Source organism: Bacillus rossius, chromosome 2 (genome assembly GCF_032445375.1).
Source record: "Bacillus rossius redtenbacheri isolate Brsri chromosome 2, Brsri_v3, whole genome shotgun sequence".
Classification (NCBI taxonomy): Eukaryota; Metazoa; Arthropoda; class Insecta; order Phasmatodea; family Bacillidae; genus Bacillus; species Bacillus rossius.
The window spans coordinates 95,314,081-95,334,947 of record NC_086331.1 but is presented as its reverse complement, the minus strand read 5'-3'; the positions used below and the strand labels follow the sequence as shown (position 1 = coordinate 95,334,947).

Genomic DNA, 20,867 nt, shown 5'->3' with positions numbered 1-20,867 from the left:
ATTTGAGTAACGCTTGGCGTTGGGATTAAGCAGATAACCTTTGCCACAAAAATTCATGTGTTGGCACTCCCGACCACTTTGGATCTTCCAGATGGTTAAGTAATGTATAAAACCGAAATGAGAAGTCCCCTTCTTTTTAGAGGAAGTAATGAAAAAAAATAAACAAGACAAAACAAGAAAGGTGACACAAATATAATGTGCACTGCATAGGTAGAGATGAGATAGGAATATTACATCAGCAATACCCCAAACTCGCTATAAGTCTACCCAATAACGTATCTCTGCAAGAACAACTTAACAGACACCTGTTTTATGTGCATGAGATAAAGCTAAACCGGAAGTATCCTTAACATAGTGTTGCCATCTGGGAAGCTACCCGACACCACTTGCATAACTGATCAATAATGCCAGCCAATCGCACATAGCGCAGTGCCAAGATGAAGGATGGAGTGCCTTGCTCTAAAGCTTGGAAAACATGACAAATTGCTACAAAATTAAAAAGGGCAGAAATGTTCATGCAGTTTTCATTTACACTCAAAACAAATGAAAACCTCATAAAAACAGCTAAAACTTAAGTTGTACTATCTCTGACACTTACTTCTATCTAAAGGCCAGAGCCTAAGGTCAGCATACCAAGAATATATATGTTCAGGTTTAAGTATGCATACAAAGTAACAACGAAATAGCAGGCATAACACCTGCAACATGAGTTATAAGGTAAACAAAAAAGTTTCATTTGGTAGTTCCCAGGAATATGTTGCAACTGTTTCATTGTCTGAAGCATTGTGAGTTTGCATGTGGTGTCTTAGTTTCGTACTCATTTGGGTGAATATTAAGATTTTCACTAATAATGTGCTGACTTTGTGGTTTCATACAGAGCTGTTTGACTTAGTAGTTTTGTTTTTGTTGTACATCCATTTGATTACTCACTGTGTGGTTTTTGTGTTGGTTTGTTTTGTTTCCTGACTGAATTCATTCTATCGAGTTATCTACGTTTACTAATATTATATGACAACAGATAATTTCTGCTTGTTTCCACCATTTTGCATTAATATGTTTGTTAGTCTGTTTTCTACAATATACACATGGCCTGCATAATTTCTCAAGTTATTTTACTCCATTGCAAAAAAAAACCAGACTATAACATGGTAAATTAAAATTCACTAGGATGTGTACCAAAAAGATACACTCAGGCTGAGTATCTCTTGGCCTAGCCACATGGTTTTCTTAGCACACCTTGTAACTCCACTTTTGGTTAGTTTGTACATTTTGGTACCATTAATCCAGTGACAAATCTTGACACTGACAGAAACAGTAAAGCTAATAACCCCAAGTAAAATACAACTTGAATCAAATGTGTTTTTGTATAACTCATCATATAAATATTTGAGTTGGCAAACCTAGTAACCCTTCAATCTACATGGCTCTTGAAGCAATTTGTCATTATGTTTGTATTGTTTCTTATTGTTTGTCATAATTTATGTGTGAAACACAGAACATAAAATGTATTCAAGCAAGTAGTTTCAATGCTCATTTTACTGCTTATTATTATAGTATAAAAAATTATTACAAGAACATTGTGTAATTTAATGAATTGTGTGGAGTTGAGAGGTCTCACATAAACATTTTTGACTGCGTTACACTGCATATTGTGAAGTAAAAACATTCTATCTGAAGTATTATTATTGCAGTTACACAATTACCCAAAACTTGAATTATTTATTAATTGATACGGTTATCACAAATTCTATGTTATATAATTATTTACTTCTCAAATTTCATCTTTGATTCGACATTTGATGTTTAATTTCCATGGAGAAACGTAAAACATTTCAGTTGTCTCAACATACTAAAATCAATAGTTCTACTTTCAGGATGTCTACAGCAGAGAAAATTGTAGCAATGCCATTACAGCCACCAGAACAGAGCAATTTACAAGAATGTGGTGTATTTACAGTTAATAGTGATGGCTAATGCTCTGTCATCCAAATAAGAACAATACATTGTCAAATGCTTTTCTGCACATCACAATAGCAAAAATGTCACTTAACAGAAATATTTGGAGAAGGCACACCTAAATGGAGGCAGACTGAATGCATGCTACGACTGAGCAACAACTAAAAGATACACATTAATTCAAAAATACAAGAAAGAATATATGGCCTTATGTGGTCAAGTATGTAAACTATGAGTACTTTACGATTTTATTAACACCACTTATACACTACCATTAGACCTGGATGAAAAGCTGGAGAACCAACGTGACTGATTTGAAAGCCCGGTGATATTGTCAAGATGGAAATATTTTCTACAAGCTGCAATTCTCAGCTGGACTCTTCTACCCAAATGGATGAAAAGAAACCAATTTGCCAAAGCATTTCAACCATTCTCTAGGCCATATAGAGAGAGACTCAAAGTGAAGAAAATGAAATACGAACATCTGCAATCACGTAAGTAACTATAGAGGCATATTTTCATAATTTTTATGATGAATTTCCATTTGAAAAACAGTAGAAAACCAATAGCATTTCTCTGGTCTATGGATACAAAAAACCTAAATGCCTGCATTTCTTTTATTGAAAAAATAACAACAATAAACCCCACTGTAAGGTGTGCATACAGGTATAAAATTTTAAATCATACTTACTGCTATAAAATACCTTATGTATGTTGTAATATATTATGTAAATATTGTTACAACTAGTTATTCTTATTTGTAAAAATTAATAAACATAGTCCAAAGCAAAATGTTCATTAATATCAATGAAAATATTGTTTCAAATGTGGCATGATAGAACTTTTATCTACATGAAAGTAACATTGCCAACCGCTTAACTCCATTAATTAATGTAAAATCTCCAAAAAAAATTTAGACTTCTAACCATATGCTTTTTAAAGTTTGCATTTATGTGGTTATTAGTAACCATTTCAAAGTATAAATACTAAAAACAGTTCATTCATCCTGTAAAATATCATTTTTGTGAGATACCAGGTTTGCTAGGTCATTGATATGCAAAGTTCTTCCATAATAAGCTGTTGGGAAAAAAAGATAAGCTGATTCGACCAATAACAAATAAGCATAATGTAAGGTCACATTAACATTAAGGCAGCAATTTATTAATAAAGGCTGATCCTCCTTAGATAGAAGCAAACTAACTGGTCTCAGATGCTACATGAAATACAGATGTAAGGGGATCTTTTAAATTGGAAAACTACAGTAAAATATATGGAAACAAAATTTCACAATGGTCAAAATAAGATTCAGATACCAATAGTGCATCTGTCTATTTCCTCTAGCAGCAACATCTCTCACTCACAAAAGGAAAGAAATTGAAAGCAAAACAGCACACGTGGTTCTATCCCTCCCCCCACCCTAAATTAAATTCTGCATACACTCCCGAGTTTAATTTTTGTTATTATAATCAATCTCACCCCACAAAGGGATCACTGAAAGATGTTTTGTGTACGGATAGAGATTTTTTAATTAAGATAACACAGAGAAAATAAAAAAAATATTATACATCTATTCTTGACTTAAAATATAATTACCTGTTGTGGGTCATAAATAATAAGTGTTCCACCAGTTAAAGTGTAACGCTTATCTGAAAAAGGATCTATTTGTCTGGCCACCAAACGATCATTTTCATAGTCCTCTTTGAACCAGTTGTATGTTGGTGTTGGATAACCACCAGCAAAACAGCTGAAACATTTAAAAACTGTACACTAACACTAATAGTTAAATACAAAAATATATAATAAAGCACAAGCTTAATAGTGAGGCAAATCCAATCATCAAAATATTACTCTATAATTCATGGTTTGTACCTATTGTGCAATCAAAAATTAAAGAGTTTTTAAGGACAACTTAACTTCATCGCTTTCACCACTATCAAGAGGTAGAAAACTATTTGTAATATCACAAAATCTCTCAAGAAAAAAACAATGATAATAATAAATGCATAAAAAATAATTTTGATGGTTAGTACAATTGTTATAGATAAGCCCCTATTGTTCAGGATTATCTCTGAAACACATATCTAACACAAGCCTTAACATCTATCTGAAATTTGTAGCCATAACATTTTTTTTTAATTTTATCACTAATTACATTTACTTTATAAGTTAAAAGTAAGGGAGTAAAGCACACATTTTTAGTTTAAAAGTGAGATACAAAATAGGAAAAAAAAAATCCAAAATATTTTTTATATACATAGAGTCTTATGCCGTGGCCTTAAATTTGCCAATTGTACGTAGCAATCGCAAAGCATTGTTTGCTGAAAAGTTGGAAACAAAAGAAAATAAAAATACCTGCATATATATATTAGTTGCATGCTATTTGTTTCTATTAAAGAGTTTTTTAAGTTTCTTAGAGAAATTTAAGTATTTTTAAGGGCCCTAATTCAATTAGACAGATTAATGACTTTTCAAGGTAATTAAGAAGGCGTACAAACCCTGCACACTACAAAAGACATAAATGTATTCTATAAATTAAAATACCTAAATGCTTTATAAATTACTCATATACGAGGTGTGGCTATTAAATTAAATAACAGGACTGATATTGCTCCCAGCAAACTGCGAGCGTGTCGCGACATGTTTGAAAATGACTGTCTCTGATGGTCCTTCCCCCACCTTGAGCTCGCTAGACAAGCCAGCAGGGCTCAGTTTGACTGTAGCAGTTGATTGAATTAGTCTAAGCACTAGCGACGCAACGGAAAAATGCCAAGTGGTCAGACGGAGCGACTGGTTAACATCAAGTTTCTTGTTAAACTAGGGAAAACTGCCACATAAGCTTATGCAATGTTTAAATAAGTCTACGGGAATGAATGTTTATCCCATACTCAAGTTTTTGAGTGGTTTAAACGATTTAAAGAAGGATGTGAAACGACCGAAGACGATCTGCGCCCAGGACGGCCCTCAACGTCAAAAACGGACGAAAAAATTTAACAAATTGATAAATTAATCCACGCTGATCACCTTCTGAGCATTTGAGGGCTTGCTGAAATGACAGCAATCAACAAAGAAAGTGTTCGACAGATTTTGCATGAATCATTTAACATGTGGAAGGTTTGCGCAAAAATGGTGCCTAAACTCCTCACTCCCGAGCAAAAGGAATCAAGACAGAACATATGAACTGACATCCTAAACAACATCGCCACTAATCCAAATTTGTTAGACAAGGTGATTGTGATGGATAGTGGTATTTTACTTACGATTCCGAAACAAAGAGGTAATCCATACATTGGAAGAGCCCAAGCTTGCCAAGGTAAAAAAAAGCCAGGATGAGAAAATCTAAATTCAAAACAATGATTATTGTCTTTTTCGACATTCGTGGCATTGTCTAAGTTCACTGGGTACTCGAGTCAGACGGTCAATCAACATTTCTACATTGAGGTTCTGACGGCCCTACGTGAGCGTGTGAGAAAACGAAGACCCAATTTGTGGAAGACCAAGTCCTGGATTCTTCACCAAGACAATGCACCAGCCCATTCTGCCTTGTCTGTGAAAGCGTTTCTCACAAAATATGGCATCACCGTGTTGGAACATCCACTGTACTAGCCCGACCTCGCCCCGTGACTTTTTTCTATTTCCCAAGGTCAAGTCAGCACGGAAGGGAACAAGATTTGAAAATGTGGAAGCGGTTAAAGCAAAAGAGACTGAGGTTCTCAACCAGGTGTCAGAAGAGGACTTCCAAGACTGCTTTCAACAATGGAAACGTAGTATGGAGCGGTGTAGGGATCACCAAGGGGAGTACATTGAAGGTGATAAAACTTCTGCTGTAATTGGTGATGAATAAAAAGTGTTATGACTTCAGTCCGGTTATTCATAGCCATACCTCATATCTATAGTAAAAATTAAGTACAACAAAATGCTCCACTAAATGTAGGTACTACATCTGCAATGAATTTTTTTTTATTTATTTTGTTCAATTTAAGTGCTTGCCCATTTAGCTAAGAAGTCCTAAACAGAATACCACAATACAATTAATAAATTCTGTATTAAATTGTTTTCTTTAGTCCATTACTAAAGTGTATTTGTTAAAACAATTTGTAGCTCAATACAAAGAATTTTTTTTAATTTTATTGGTTTTTATCTTTGTTATAAAACTGAATAAATAATAATCCAGTAATGTTCATATTTCTAGGGCACTCCATTGGCAATACCAAAAAGCTCCATATTAGTGGCATAATGAGAGTTCAGGCCCAGGTGCTGGAGTAAGAAGGCAAATTGACCTTGACCTCAGCCACCATCTTGGGGTGACCTTTACATTGGTGACCTTGACCTCTCAAAGTTAATACACTCCTGAATGTTACACTTTCCATCACAGCCCTCAACATTGAGTGCCTCTACCACAATTTTTAAAACATACTCCTGCTCCCTCATTTAATGTACGCTCTTGGGTCAAGTGCAGTACTGACTTGGCAGAGGTAGGTGACTATTTTGAAATTACCTCCATATTACTGACAGATATCACACATCAGTCCTGCCAGTCGGTTTGCAAGCTACTGAAAGAGAAAAAGACTTGCACATAGGTAAACATAGCTCTCTCTCCCCCCCCCCCCCCTTTCCACCCTTGACCACTGTTCTTGCCAGTTAAAGAGAAAGTATGTTTATGACCGCAGCCACAACCTAGGCATGTCAGGTGCTAGATTCCGGAGTCAGGCTAGGAAATACGTAGTATGTTTGACGCCAGGCCGAGGATCAAGGTAACTCCTAATTAACAAACAAAGAGTAGAGGGGGTTGTTAGGACATCTAGTACCGGCCGGATGACGACCTTTGACGTCTCGCATTTTACTCTTGGACGTTGCGCCTTGTTACAACCCTCGACATTGAGCGCCCCACTCCTGGCTGCCACGGCAGAAAGCAGGATGTTGTATGGCCTTTATTTGTACATGCTGAGAACCAAAATAACGTAATACAAAAAAGCTGGTTTTAACTTAAAAAACCTTGTTTAAACATAAAACAAACCTAGTTTTTTTCTAACCCTGGAGACAATACTAAGTGGCGTTCCACAAAGTTCAAAACTCAGACCCCTTTTATTCTTAGTATATATCAATGATTTGGCAAACTGTAATTTAAAAGGCCAAATAACAATCTATGCAATTGACACTAACTTACTATACACTGGCAATAACATAGACCATATGCTAGAGGAAATACAAGATTTAAATATAAGATTGGCTTACTAGGAACAAGTAAGCTCTAAATGAAACAAAAACAAAAAATATTATAATATGCAAGCCCAATATAGTTGTTAATCCTACCAGGATACTAAAAGTAAACTTCACTGAAATCATACAAGTAGATAACGTGAAATTTTTAGGATCGACCATAGAAAAATATCTAACACGGACTGAACACATCAGGTGTATAGTTAGAAAAGTGTCTTCCGTAATTGGTGTACTATAACGTATTAAAGATAAAATACCAGAATCTAATAGTATATTTTTCCTAGTTCACTTTTCCTAGTTAACTTATCATAATACATTAAGGACACAGTTTAGCATTAACAAGCTGAAAACAGCTAGAAATTCTACAAAAATTGTCATCAAAATGTTATTTTATCTACCTACGTGGACACCAACAACTGCTGTGTACACAGTAACACACTTACTTGTCTTCTGAATTGAGTTCTTTGATGCTAGTTAAGAAAATCAAATAGAGTTCGTGGACATATCAGTGAAATCTAAAACATTTGGTCTAAATTATTTACATGCAACACCTTTAAAAAATTGAACACTCCCTCTCAAGGCTTACAATCCTTAACTAACATAGATGTATTTAAAACTTAATTGAACACTCATCTCTAGGATGTTAAGAATTATACTAATTGTACGATCATAAAACTATCTAATGGCTTGTAATTTATGACACTGTGGGGCAAAATATCTAAATTGGCAGTCATGGCAATGAGCGGAAGGCCAGAAGTGTGAGAGGTTATGTTGTTGGTTGTGCAGTAAACTAACGGCAATGTTTGGGGAAATGAGAACCATTGGGTGGTTAAGGATTACGTGCAGACAAAACAGTGGCAACGAGAATTGTATGTAGGAGTGCCAGTGAGAATAAGGGTTATGAGGCTATAGCACAATGGCTACCATCAGAGTGATTGAAGAATTAGTGGTGGGTTGGGACACGTGGAAGTCATATTGGGAACAAATTAAGTTATTTCATTGCAAGTAAAATCAACACCGACAATGCAAAGTTTACGGTGTTTTTTACAGTTTGTGGGTCAAAGCTGTACGACTTGGTCATGTGTTTAATCGCACCTTACAAAACTGTTCAGGTGCAACTCAGTGAAGTGTTTACAAAGCTCACTGCGCACTTTGAGGCTGAAGCCCAGCAAGATCGTGGAGATGTACAAGATTCTTAAACTGGATTAACATGAAGGGGAAGGTATAACAGTGTATTTGGCAGAGTTGTGATGCTTAAGAATGCATTACAACCTTCCAAATCTGGAACAAATCTTACGGGACGGCTGGTGTGTGGGGTGTGGGACAGGGCAGTACAGCACATCATGTTGGCAAAGGATAAGATCACTTTCAAGGATGTTGTTGACATTGCCATGGCAGCAGGGAGGAATGTGTCGCATTTAAGAAGTGAGACAAGTACAAAGGTAAGACCACATGATGACAACCACAATGCAAAGCATGAGGTGGCAGGGGAAAAGATGTACAGATCGGGGAAAGCAGATGGAGCATGTATTAGCAAAGGAAAAATCAACAGAAATTCCACTTAAGCAGCCATGTTGGCGGTGTTCGGGACCCTATTCAGCAAAATCTTGTAGGCATGTAACAACAGTATGCCGTTAATGTTCCAGGCTGAGTCACTTAGAAAGAGCATGCATTATGAAAAAGAAGATAAACACAAACAGTAGGCTGCAAGGAAAGGCAGGAGGAAAAGGTTCACAATGGTAGGATGCACTTGCTGTCTGATACTGTAAGCCTACAGGAGCAAGAGCTACATGGCACATTGACACTGTACAGTTTGAACAACCTTCAGGTGTTAAAAACTACAGCAGCAATAGTTGTAAATCTTTTGCTCGATGCTCACAATCACAGAATGAAATTTGACACGGGGGATAGTTTTGCAGGTATTAGCTGGGGACCTACAAGTCGGTGTGGCCGGAACGGAAAGTCTTGAACAGTTGTAACACTGCTTTGTGCACGAGGTCGCAAGAACAGTTGAAGGTAAAAGGGACAAAGAATAATGAGGTGAGAATGTGCAACGGAAGAACTCTGCGACGCTTTCCTTGTTGGTGGCTGAGGGCAATGAGTCAAGTTTACTAGTGAGAAACTGGTTTCATACATTTGGTATTTCAGTTAAGGGTATATTTACAATGACTGAGGGTAGAGTGAAATTGGATGAGGTAGATGGAAATGGGTCAAGGAACTGATATTAAGATATACTAGAATGTTCAACAATAGTGATCTGAGACAGTATAAAGGTCCACCAGTAACTATCACATCTTAAAGATGAAGCCAATTGTTTCAAAGTCTGTCAGTGCCATCAGAAAGAAGGTAGGCGTGTCAATTTACACACTCATGGCAAGAGGAATATATAAGCCTGCCCCCTACTCTGCATGGGCAACACCAATTGTGCCAATAATGAAGGCAGATGGGTCTGTACAAATTTGTGCAGACTACAATGGTACAGTAAACACAGTATGCAGGACAGAGAATTATCCCTTGCCTTCTATCAATGAAGCACTGGCATCATTGGCAGGAGGAATATACTTCACAAAATTAGATTTGTAGTATGCATATTGTTACAGTTCGTTATATGAAATGAAAAGATTTTCTTTCCTTTTCATTCGAGAGTTTTATTGTCCGAAAGACGAAACAACTGAACTCAATCACTTTTAATATTTTGCTCACTCATTCAACACATATATCCGCCTGTCGAGAATTGCTCGTAGCTCGGGTGATGAAAATTAGGAAAAACAAACGTAGCTTAAGTCCTTCAGTAAAATCTTACTCTAAGTACACGAAATCAGTGCGACCTCAAACAGGGCCGCACCCAGCGAAACCGAATTTCGCCACGAGCCAAACGCTGACGAAGGTGGTCACAATTTCTAATTAGTATGGCCGAATGAAAATATAAAAACAATTAGGTTAACTTAAAACTTGACATGGCTCTGACCACCACCGTTAAATTTTCTCTTCCACCAATTACAACATAATTTATGAGAAGCCACCGAACGCGCCCTCCTGGTGCAGCGATCGACAGACGACTGGTGAGATCATGACACTGTGTCCTTCATGCAGGGAGGAGAAGTCACATTACCTCACTGACCAATCACACACCCGCTTCCTTCACACTACACATCACAAGCCAATAAGAATACGCGACATACATTGAAAACAGTTTTCTATCCATAGAGCCAGGGACTTAACATTCTCTTTCTCTCTCCCACACCGTGAGACAGCAGTTATCACTCAGTTCCCACGACCAGTGGGGAATCCCAGCTTTTGTCTCTCTCTTACTGGGGAATCACCGTTTCTTTCTCACTTGCACTACAGGCCTCTTATACCTCTCTCTAATACATCTCAAACCAAATCCATTATGTATCAGCAATCATAATACAAATTACTTTACAAAATTAAACTTATTTAGAAAAACCTAAAAGAGTAGGCCAAAACAGGCAAAAATCCAGTATAACAGCTTATTTGTGAATAATTACATAAAAAATAGTAATGATTGAAAATGTCTGTTAAAATACAAGGTACATTCTTAAAACACACAGCAAGTGAAAAATATCAACTCTAAAATACATAAAAACTGTAACATATTCATATTGAGACTTTTTTTAAGAAATGTTTACTTTCATGAAAATAGTTTAAAAAGAAAAATATTTAGCTAGGAGGGCAGGGGTCTTGCAACATTAAAATATCTTCAGGTACAAGTTGATGATCCAACAGCGGATTTCCAACAGTCAACACCCACAAAGGTCTTTTTAGAGTTCATCGGCTACAGTTTGGAGTGAGTAATGGCCCAGCAATATTCCAAAGATTGATGGAAACCATGTTAGCTGGGGTAAGTAGCATTGTGAAGAACATTGGGCGAGAGTAACAGAGGTGGCTGCAAGAATTTAAAAAAGTGGATTGCGATTAAAAAAAGCTAAATGTGTGTTTCCAGGATACAAGATAGATGCTGAAGGTATTTACCCTACACTAGACAAAGTTTATTTACAATGTGCCAGAGCCATGTAATTAAAAGAACAACAGGTATTTTTAGGGTTATTTTATTATTATGTAAGATTTTTGGGAAACAAGGCAAATGTGCTGGAGCCACTACACCCGCTCCTCAAGAAGAATGCTGGCTGGGAGTAGGGAGAACAAACATGTTAGAGCATTTACCAGAGCCAAGAAGCTCTTACAGGCAGACAGTGTATTGGTGCAGTACAACCCTTCACTGCCTTTGGTGCTTACCTGCAACGCGTCAGACTACCAGGTTAGTGCGGTTCTGGCGCATGTCATGAATGATGGAGGAACAACCATTCGCATTCGGATCTCTGACATTACAGAAATTTTAACGCAACAATGTCCAAATAGATAAAGAAGCTTTGCCTGTGATTTTTGGGGTGACAAAATTTCTGTGGTATTTACTGTTATAACGGACCATAAACCGTTACTACGATTGTTAGATTCACAGCACCAGACGCCAGACATTTGGCCGCCACGGATGCTACGCTGGAGCTTGCTATTAAACATGTATGACTATACCATTATAAACTGGCCAGGGGTGCAAATTGGACATGCTAATGTCTTAAGTAGGGTTACTCAGTCTCATCAAGACCTGCATGTTCCGGGCATGCTGAGGAAGTTAAAATCAGGGGATTGGAAAAATATAATACAGAGATTGTTATTTGCGGTGCACATAACTCCTAGCACGGTGACAATGGGCCTTACACTGCATACATGTTTCAACAAGTTTTTTCCCCATTCATCGGGTATACAGACGGATGAAAGAGCCAGGGAGGATAGTGTTAACATTGGGCGCAGGTTTAGAGATGGTGACCTTATACTAATTCGCAACTATGTTACTGGCCCTAAGTGGGTCTCAAGGGTGGTGCAGAGGAAGTGTTCAAGAGGACGGAGGGCTGATTACCAAACCACATATTAACCAGTAACTCCTGTGCACGCTGGTCTGTTGTGCCATGCAGTTAGCTCCACTCGAGGAGGTTGTAGCAGGCCTTGCCAAAAAGGGACCCTAGGGTTGGAGAGTCCTCCCAACCAGCGGCCCAACTGGTCTCACAAGGCGACAAAGCAGATCCGTTTTTGGGGTTCCCATTGGACGAAACAGAGCATCCAGAAGACGGCAGAGAAGTAACAGGGCCATTCCCAGGCTGTTATACACAGTAACCATACGCCCTTAACAGAATCAGAGGATCTGGAGGCCTTCAGCAGAGGAACTGCGCGGGAGTCTCCCGTTCTCCCTATAGGACGTTCCTGGCTCGGGTGAACAGGACTTGGGACTGGGGACAGCACCAGCAGCAGCGAAGCAGAAGTTATCACGTGTTGGAGAGAAACCGAAGAAATAAGGTGATTATGTACCATGTGTTCAGGGGAAATAAAATGTTAACGTAGTAGAGTAGATCATTGTTGGAGGAAAGGAGTGTAATATTTGAACTTGTAGTAAATAATATCTAGGTTGGCAGCCATGGCATTAGCAGGTTGTTATGTTGTTGGTTTTTCTGTAAACAAATAGCAATGTTTGGGGCAACGAGAATTGCAACCCATCGGGCAGTTAAGGATTATGTGCAGACTTAACATGGCTAAAAAACTTTGACGTGAAAATTCATTTTGTCTGGCTACATTTTGTATCACAAAATTTTCTTAGATCATTTCACATTCCTAGGTTAGACTGAACATATTATTATTATGACAATTAAAGGTACAATAATGTATATTGCTGATGTGTGATGTACCTATCTAATTCTGATCATGTACTATTTCTGTATCATTTATTCACTGTTTATTTATCATGTACTGTTTCTGTATCATGTATTTTTTTTTACATAGTACATATTGTGTTAGTGTATTGTTAGTTTATAACATCACTGCATTGAATCCTGAAAGCCCTCTTCCCAAGTAATTGTAAATTATTATTTATAGCAACACTTCTCAGAATCCTTAAACACTACTTCTCCGAACAACTGTAATAAACATTCCCTATTACCTCTCCACTCTTCACCATCCAAAGAATTGACATTTGTACAGTTTCTGTATATGAGCTTTAGCTCTTTGAAACAAAATAAAAATAAAGGAAAATGAAATTAACTAAAACAAAACTACTTTCCTGAAATTAGAATAAATATATTTCCACATAAAATTACTTGTAACAGGCATACTTAAATAAAAATAAAGGAAAATGAAATTAACTAAAACAAAACTACTTTCCTGAAAGTAGAATAAATATATTTCCACATAAAATTACTTGTAACAGGCATACTTAAATTTCAAAAACCAGTTGCTTCAAGGTTATTAAACATCTGCCCTGCAACTAACAAAATATTAATTTCCAGCTTGAGGATGTGCTGGAAAATATAAAATTTCTGTCATTATTGATTGTCATGCCTAGGATGTTTACTTGTTTGCAAAAAACCACGGACAAATTTTTACTTTAAATTCACAAGTAAATTAAAGACATTTAATCATGGAAATTACACAGGTACAAGTAATTTGCAATATATGTATATTCCCCCATTATGTATTCTAATTTAATTTCACAAGCTGTTATTTGAATAATATTTGTATTGAATTAAAATTTCTTTCCACTAATATATTCTTGGCATTCTCTACTTGTCAACCATCTATGAAACAACAATCATAAACTTAAAATTCAGCATTACTTATTATTCAGAACATAGGACTTCAGAATGACAAGTGATAATTCTGATTGATGCCTTTAAATTTACTATACTGAAGCTTTGCTATAGATATGAACAATAGCAAATATTGTAGTGATGGCCCGATATTCGATATCAGAGATCGGTAATATCGGAACATTTTTCAATATCGGACATCGGTAAATACTTGCGATAATTTGATAACCAATGTTTGCTCTCGCCAATAATACTTATCATATAACCTTAACTGTAATTCCAAGCTTATTTTCCACGGGCGTAATTTATCTTTCTTCACGTCACCATATTACCTAGTAATTCCAAGCATATTTTCCACTGAAACAATTTCAAGCCTATTTCTTCTTTCTGATACTGCAATGCATCCCAACGGTACAATTCTTCCATGTGTACACAAATCCCAGTCATTAGTGCATATTTATTTGTTTCAGATTTCGCAAAATGTTTTCGCTTGATGAATTTTCGAAGTTCACTAAGTGTACATAAATTGAAAACATAAACGAAAATAATTACGATATTTAATTTAATAAGTGGTGTAGCCGTAAGTAAACATGAAGAAGAATAAAGTTGCATTTTATTTCCGTGTCGTTTCATGGTCGCCAACAGCTGTTCTATACAAAGACGTTACGTAAGTTTTACAAAAGCTAAAATATGAAACGTGTTTAAGTAGGGCAAGTTGCAGCAAAGGTACTATGTTGGCTATAATGAGTGCATTGCCAACAACATAAATAAAGATGTGTGGTTTTATAAACTCTGCAGTACGTTTTAAAGTTGTATTGAAATTACTTTTCACGTATTTTTAACGTGTTTTCACACCCAATAAATGGAGTGATACACTTGAACAATGGTCACAAAATTTGCCAATTGAACCGCCCCAGACCCTCGTCACTTTCCTTACAACCTGCTATACCTGCTTTCCCCATCCTAGCTTTCTCTGTAATATACATTCACATAAGTATGTTTTATTAATATTTAACATTTTTCATTATTGTCTCTAACAAAACTCCAGAACCACAATTTTATAGAATCAGTGTTAGAAATGAGATAGGCCTATTATCGGAATATCAGGTATCGGATCGGTAAACTTGGAAATATTGGTATCGATATCTGGTTTTTGGATATCGGGCCATCACTAAAATAATGTATTCAAAATATCTTATTCTTGGGTGCTCTGGTTCACCTGTAAAGTTGATAATTTGGCAGCAGTTATTCAAAAGTGGAATGTCTAGTTATAATATTTCAACCCAAAAACTCTATTAATAAAGAATTCTGAATCTATGCACTGCTTTACATACCAATTAAAGAAGAATAATTTAAATTAACCTTAAAATGTAAGTTGAGCAATAAAGAAGAACACTAATAAAGTTGTTAAAAAAAGTAACAAACATCAGTAATGCTTTTTCACTTACCTAAGTGAAACATCATTAGTTTCCTTCTTCTTAGACATATCGAACACAACATCATGGGGTTGCTTGATAAAAAATGGCCCACGGGGTATTTTTTCAGGATCAATCACATCCAAACCATACTGATATGTACGATCATCAACCACCATATAGTGCAACTTTGAAACAGGAGCCTCACAAATAAATAGTAGTAGCTCATCGCCTGTTACTTTTTCAAAGCCCCAACGCTTCTGCAGATTCGAAAAACTGTAAAAAAAAAAAAAGAATAAGACTGTAATCTGACAAATTCCCGGAAATAAAAGAAAGAGACATTTATGGTACACTTCTTGACATCATCAATAACAGCCAGCACGTATAAAAGGCTCCAACAAGTAAAATGTTGAAATGATGTTAACACTGTGAGCCTCCGAACTCACTTACTTTTACACTTTTTAACCTACATACTGCAAGCCATATATTTCAATAAATTCAAAAGTACATTTGTGAATACATAATTTAAAATGAAGCTTTAGCTTTAAGATTCTGCTTATTAAATTTTGGTACTTGATAAAATAAAAAGTCCTTAACAGCAAATTTCTACTGAATATACTTCAGTCCTGAGCAATGGTATCAGTGTGAAGCTATAAGACAAGAAAAACAAATGGGGAACAAACTGGTTGTAGAAAACGTTTGATTATTTCATCACAAGACAGCCAAATTACTGTATGGACATAGTTTTATGAAATTAATATGATAAGAAATATCAGAGTAACAATGGTAAACACAAGAAATAAAATTAAAATTAGTTTAAAAGGAAAACCAAGTAACTTATTTTCTAACAAAAAATTAACTCACGATTTTTAATGATTCCTGTTGAATTAATGACTAAATTTAAAATTTATGACAACACTAGACACTAAAAAAGATCATACAATTTCTTAAAATAGGATTCTTACTTGACAAATCTGATGTATAGTGAAACTTCACCATAGCAGACACAATAGGTGACTAAAAACAATTTTCGTTATTGAGAATTGTCCACTATAGCACAAGGTGGTGCAATGGAGAGACCCTGGACTCTCACTCCAGATGACTCTGGTTCCAATTCTGGTTCAGCCATCCATTCTGGTTTTTCCTGCTTTCCAGAAATCATTCCAGACAAATGCAAACCATGAACGACTCCTTTCCCAATATCCTTGCTCTGTGTTGTTTTAAACATCTCTAATGACCTTACTGCTGATGATAGGCTCAGAATTAAATAAAAAATTAACAAAAGTTCTCCAAGTTGTGTTTTTACACATTGCTGATGGTGGATACAAATGCACCACCTCAGAGATTACCATTTGTATTGATTAGATTTTCCCGAAAGTCTTCGTAGACCGTGGTCGTGAGCAATGTTCCAATCAGTGATATAGGCTCCTGAAAGTGATTTTGCAGTTTCACAAGCAGCCATAAACAGCCGACTTTTTGGTAATCAAGAGACGAAGATGGACATGCATGCATTCACCCAATGCATCAATAATCCCTATGGAAAACGTGACTGGAACTGCTTTTTTGTTGTCTAATTATTCCTCCAACTGAAATTTGTATTGCACATGAGTGCATCACATTCTACCTTTGACTAGCCAGTGCCACGATTTAAGGCTTCATCTTACACACAATTTTGTTTAATTTTCTCATCACAAATATTTTCAACTGATATTCACCAAGTGTAAAAAGTCACATAAGTGATAGTCTTGTCAAACACATGACTTTTTACAACCATTATATTACTCTTAAAGAATTTCTGTTGAAAATATTTGAGGCAGAACCACAAATACAAGAGAGGTATCGTGTAAAAATTTATAGAAATAGCCCTCAGTGCCATAAAAATTAAGTAATTATCAACTTTCAATGAGAGACTGAGCCTTAAAATAGCAATGTTCAATTCACTTCAATAATATGCTTGCAATTGGACTTTCATCCGGTGGAATTGAGTTTTCCCCCCTTACTTTTTATTCAGTTACCCAAAGCTTCTTACGTAAGTCCTTCCCACCCTTCACAACCAATAGCTTCCTCTCAAGCCTATTCCATTCATGGCCCGTCCTCACTAGGAATGAGTGCTTACCACTTTCTATTCATCTCCACTCCCTCTGGATCTTCCACTCATGATCTCTCCTCCCTCTGTTAGCATCTCTCTGCAATCTATCTTCCAGGTTCCCCCAACCTCTCTCCTCCTTGACCGCTATAAACGACCTTACCAATCTTTCTACCTTTGTCCTCCCCTGTAGTGTGTCCCAATCCAGCTCCTTGATCTAGTCTATGTCTACCACTCTTCCCATCCCTTTCACCACATACTCATCAGCCATCTCGCTGCTCTGCGTTCTACCTTTGCTAACTCTTCTATTTTTGTCATCACATACAGGCCCCAAATAGAGTCCACATACTCCATCATTGGCCCAACCAACGTGGAATAAGCCTTTACTTTTACTTTCTTTCCTGTTCCCTTTAAGGTCCTGCCAAACCGCCCCAGACCCTCGTCACTTTCCTTACAACCTGCTATACCTGCTTTCCCCATCCTAGCTTTCTCTGTAGGGTTACCCCCAGTTATTTGTCTTGTCTCTTCCAACAACATACTTCCTTTAATAATGTTCTTCTCCTTGTAAACTTAAACTTGCTTATAGTTATCTTCACCCGATTTGCCCTCAATCAGTCCAACTTCTCCAGATCACCCTGTAGGTGTGCCCCTTCGGTTTCATACACAAACATTCTCAATCTACTTCACATTCCACCCTTATATCATTCATCATGAAAGTGAACATAAGAAGCCACATAACACTCCCCTACGGTACCCCTGATATAACTTTCCCCCTCTTCCAACCTTTCCCTTCCCACTAACCTAAAAAGTACTCTGAAGCGAGGCCTTTGAAAAAAAAAAAAAAAAAAGAGGCGGCTTACTGCAAACTACACATAAAAACTCTAACATTCTAGCTTACGTACTACTCTGCCTGCAATCTCACAGAAAAAGGTAATTTGAATAGTGAAAGCAAAAAGCAACAATAGTTTTAAAAAAACACTACTTCAAGATATAAACACATCATAAAACTAGACTATTATATTTTTTTTCTTTTCCTTACCTGTATACAAGAAAATCTTTATTTGCTACTGATTGTGACATTGGTTGTGGTTGCTGCTGTTCTGGAAGAAAGGCACTGTCCATATTAACAAGCTGAGTTCCATCACCTTCATTAATCCAATAGTCAGGACTTTGCTGAAAAGCACTTGTGTACCACCTACGATGTTGAGGATCTTGCCAAAGTAACTGGTATATTAAAAATCCATGTTCTTCCAAACTGTTTATGCTAACTAGATCAGAACTATAAGCCTGAAAAAAATTAAACAATACTATCAAGTACAGTATACAGAATGAAATGAAATAAAATTAAAAATTAGTCCATTATACGTATAGAACTTAAACAAATGCTTTGATGAAAGAATAGCTAAGTGTTAATTATAAACAAATGCTCTAGATTAAACATTGTGTGTTTACTTCTATTACATGAAGAACTTCCAGCAACTTTTTTAACTCTGAAAATAGTAAAAGAACCCAAGGAGCCAAAAATTTTAAAATTACAAATGTTAAGTTGTTTTAAAGAAAAGAGAACAGCCTATTAAACCCAAGCATGTCTGCAGTAAAAGAAGCAAAAAGCAGGAAATGTAGGGCCAATATGCAAAAAATTGGGCCATTCTTACTAAAAAGTAGAAATAGAGCACATGTGATACACAAATTATGAAAGACAAAAACACAGCATTGAAAAAACTGGATCTTCCTCTATATTTGTGCAAATGAGTTAAGCCAAATTAACAACTGATACATTGCTCCTTCAGAGATCAAACTGGAAAAATAAATTGCTTTCCAACAATTGTTTCACCAAATTATTTAAGATATCAGTATCAGTTAAATAATTTTAATTGCATTACTTAAATTTTCCAATTGAAGGGTGGGGCTATGACTATGATATAAAACATTCAGACAAAAAATGGAACTGTTGGGCTACTGTAGAGAAACAAATCAGTTTCAACTTATATATATCTTCCTTCTCAAATGAGTTGTTCAAAATTGAGACTAGAGAAAAAGGGGCCATACCCAACTGCATTGGATGTTCTATTTTTTCCCTCCCCGCAGGTTAGGACCAGCAAACAGTTCACCAGCATTTAACAGGTTTGGTGGCGCACCTTATAAACTTCCAATTCCTTGACTCATACCAAGTAACTCAGTGTGCAATAAAAACAAACATTCAGGCTTCATTTTAACATTCACGTAAAATGTTTATATATTTTTTATTTTACAAACATAAATATTGCCAAAAGGTTCATTACTGAAAATGTAACTTCTTCCAAAAAAAAAACAAATACTGTTCATTCCTGAAAACCATAACATTAAAAGGAAGTTTCCTACACAGTAACAGCCACATGGGAAATTATTGTTAATTATGTGATTTTCCAAACACCGAATACTCACCTGACAATTCCGTCTAGCATCATTTCGATTACGCAGTGGAGACTTCATAAATCGGTAGCAAGATGATTCAAACTGACTCCAGTGTTGAGGGCATTTCCAGTCACTATTTGGTAGCATTACTTGTGCACTGACCAATGTCAAAAGCAAGCATCCCAAATGTAGACCAAGACTCAAGATGATCATCCTAAAAATTTTAATGCAAGATGATTTTTAAAATATTTCCAGATATATACAACAAATTCAAAGCATACATAAAACATCTAGTATTAAACTTAAATGTTGTACAAATTATAAAATACACCAGAATAGTGTTAACATGTATAAAACCTGATTAACACTTCTTTTCAGACAATGCTAGTTTAATACAATATTAAAAAAAAACATTTAATACCATACATGCAAATGGTACCACACAAAATCAGCTGCTTATAAATGTTCAAATAAATGATGCCCTAGTTTAATAGTTGTATATTTCATTCGTAATATTTTGAATCATTTTTAGTACTTAGGTATTTTATTCCATAAAAACCCCTAAAAGATGCTATTTGGTGTTTTCAGATTGGTGGTTAGGTCCACAAGGATGTAAATATATACTTTAGTAGCATGATTTATTTAAATGTCACCACAATTCAATATTTCTGGTTCATAATTCTCTTACAAACTTTGTTAGATTTCTGGCATGTTCCACTAGCACCAAGAAAACTTCCGTCGATGCGGACTTAGAAATTGATATGCTTAGAATTCCAGCCAGTAGTCACATAGACCAAAAATGTGCTGTAAAATATTGGTCAAGAATGTATTTCTATTACTCTACAAAACATGTTTGTTACCATTGTTAGAAAAGGTTTTGGCACGGTCCAACCAGTCTGTAATGCTCCCACACAATTTTTAATTATTTTTAATGTATCAATCAAACCTATTATTACTGACCATTCTCACGATTTCACAATATTTGTAATGTAGCTAACATAACCACTCATTAAAAAAGTCAACTAATTGAAGTACCACCATGTCCTCGTAGGGAATGATTAAAAAAAAATGTTTGGAAATAAGGAAAAAAACATCCATTTTTGAATTTTTAATTATTTTTGGTAGAAAAAAATAATTTAGAGGATT

At 36.0% G+C, this 20,867-nt stretch overlaps 1 protein-coding gene across 2 annotated transcripts in view; it reads right to left on the bottom strand.

Moving 5' to 3' along the window:
- The window catches only part of LOC134529487 (contactin), a 137,935-nt gene that overhangs the window by 99,568 nt on the left and 17,500 nt on the right, over positions 1 to 20,867 (bottom strand). For both annotated transcript variants that reach the window (XM_063363626.1, XM_063363625.1), the window contains 4 exons: positions 19,752 to 19,935; positions 18,367 to 18,614; positions 15,275 to 15,517; positions 3,550 to 3,700 (listed from right to left, as the gene is read on the bottom strand). In XM_063363626.1, coding sequence (XP_063219696.1) covers positions 3,550 to 3,700; positions 15,275 to 15,517; positions 18,367 to 18,614; positions 19,752 to 19,935 — 826 coding nt within the window. The remainder of the gene's footprint in view (positions 1 to 3,549; positions 3,701 to 15,274; positions 15,518 to 18,366; positions 18,615 to 19,751; positions 19,936 to 20,867) is intronic.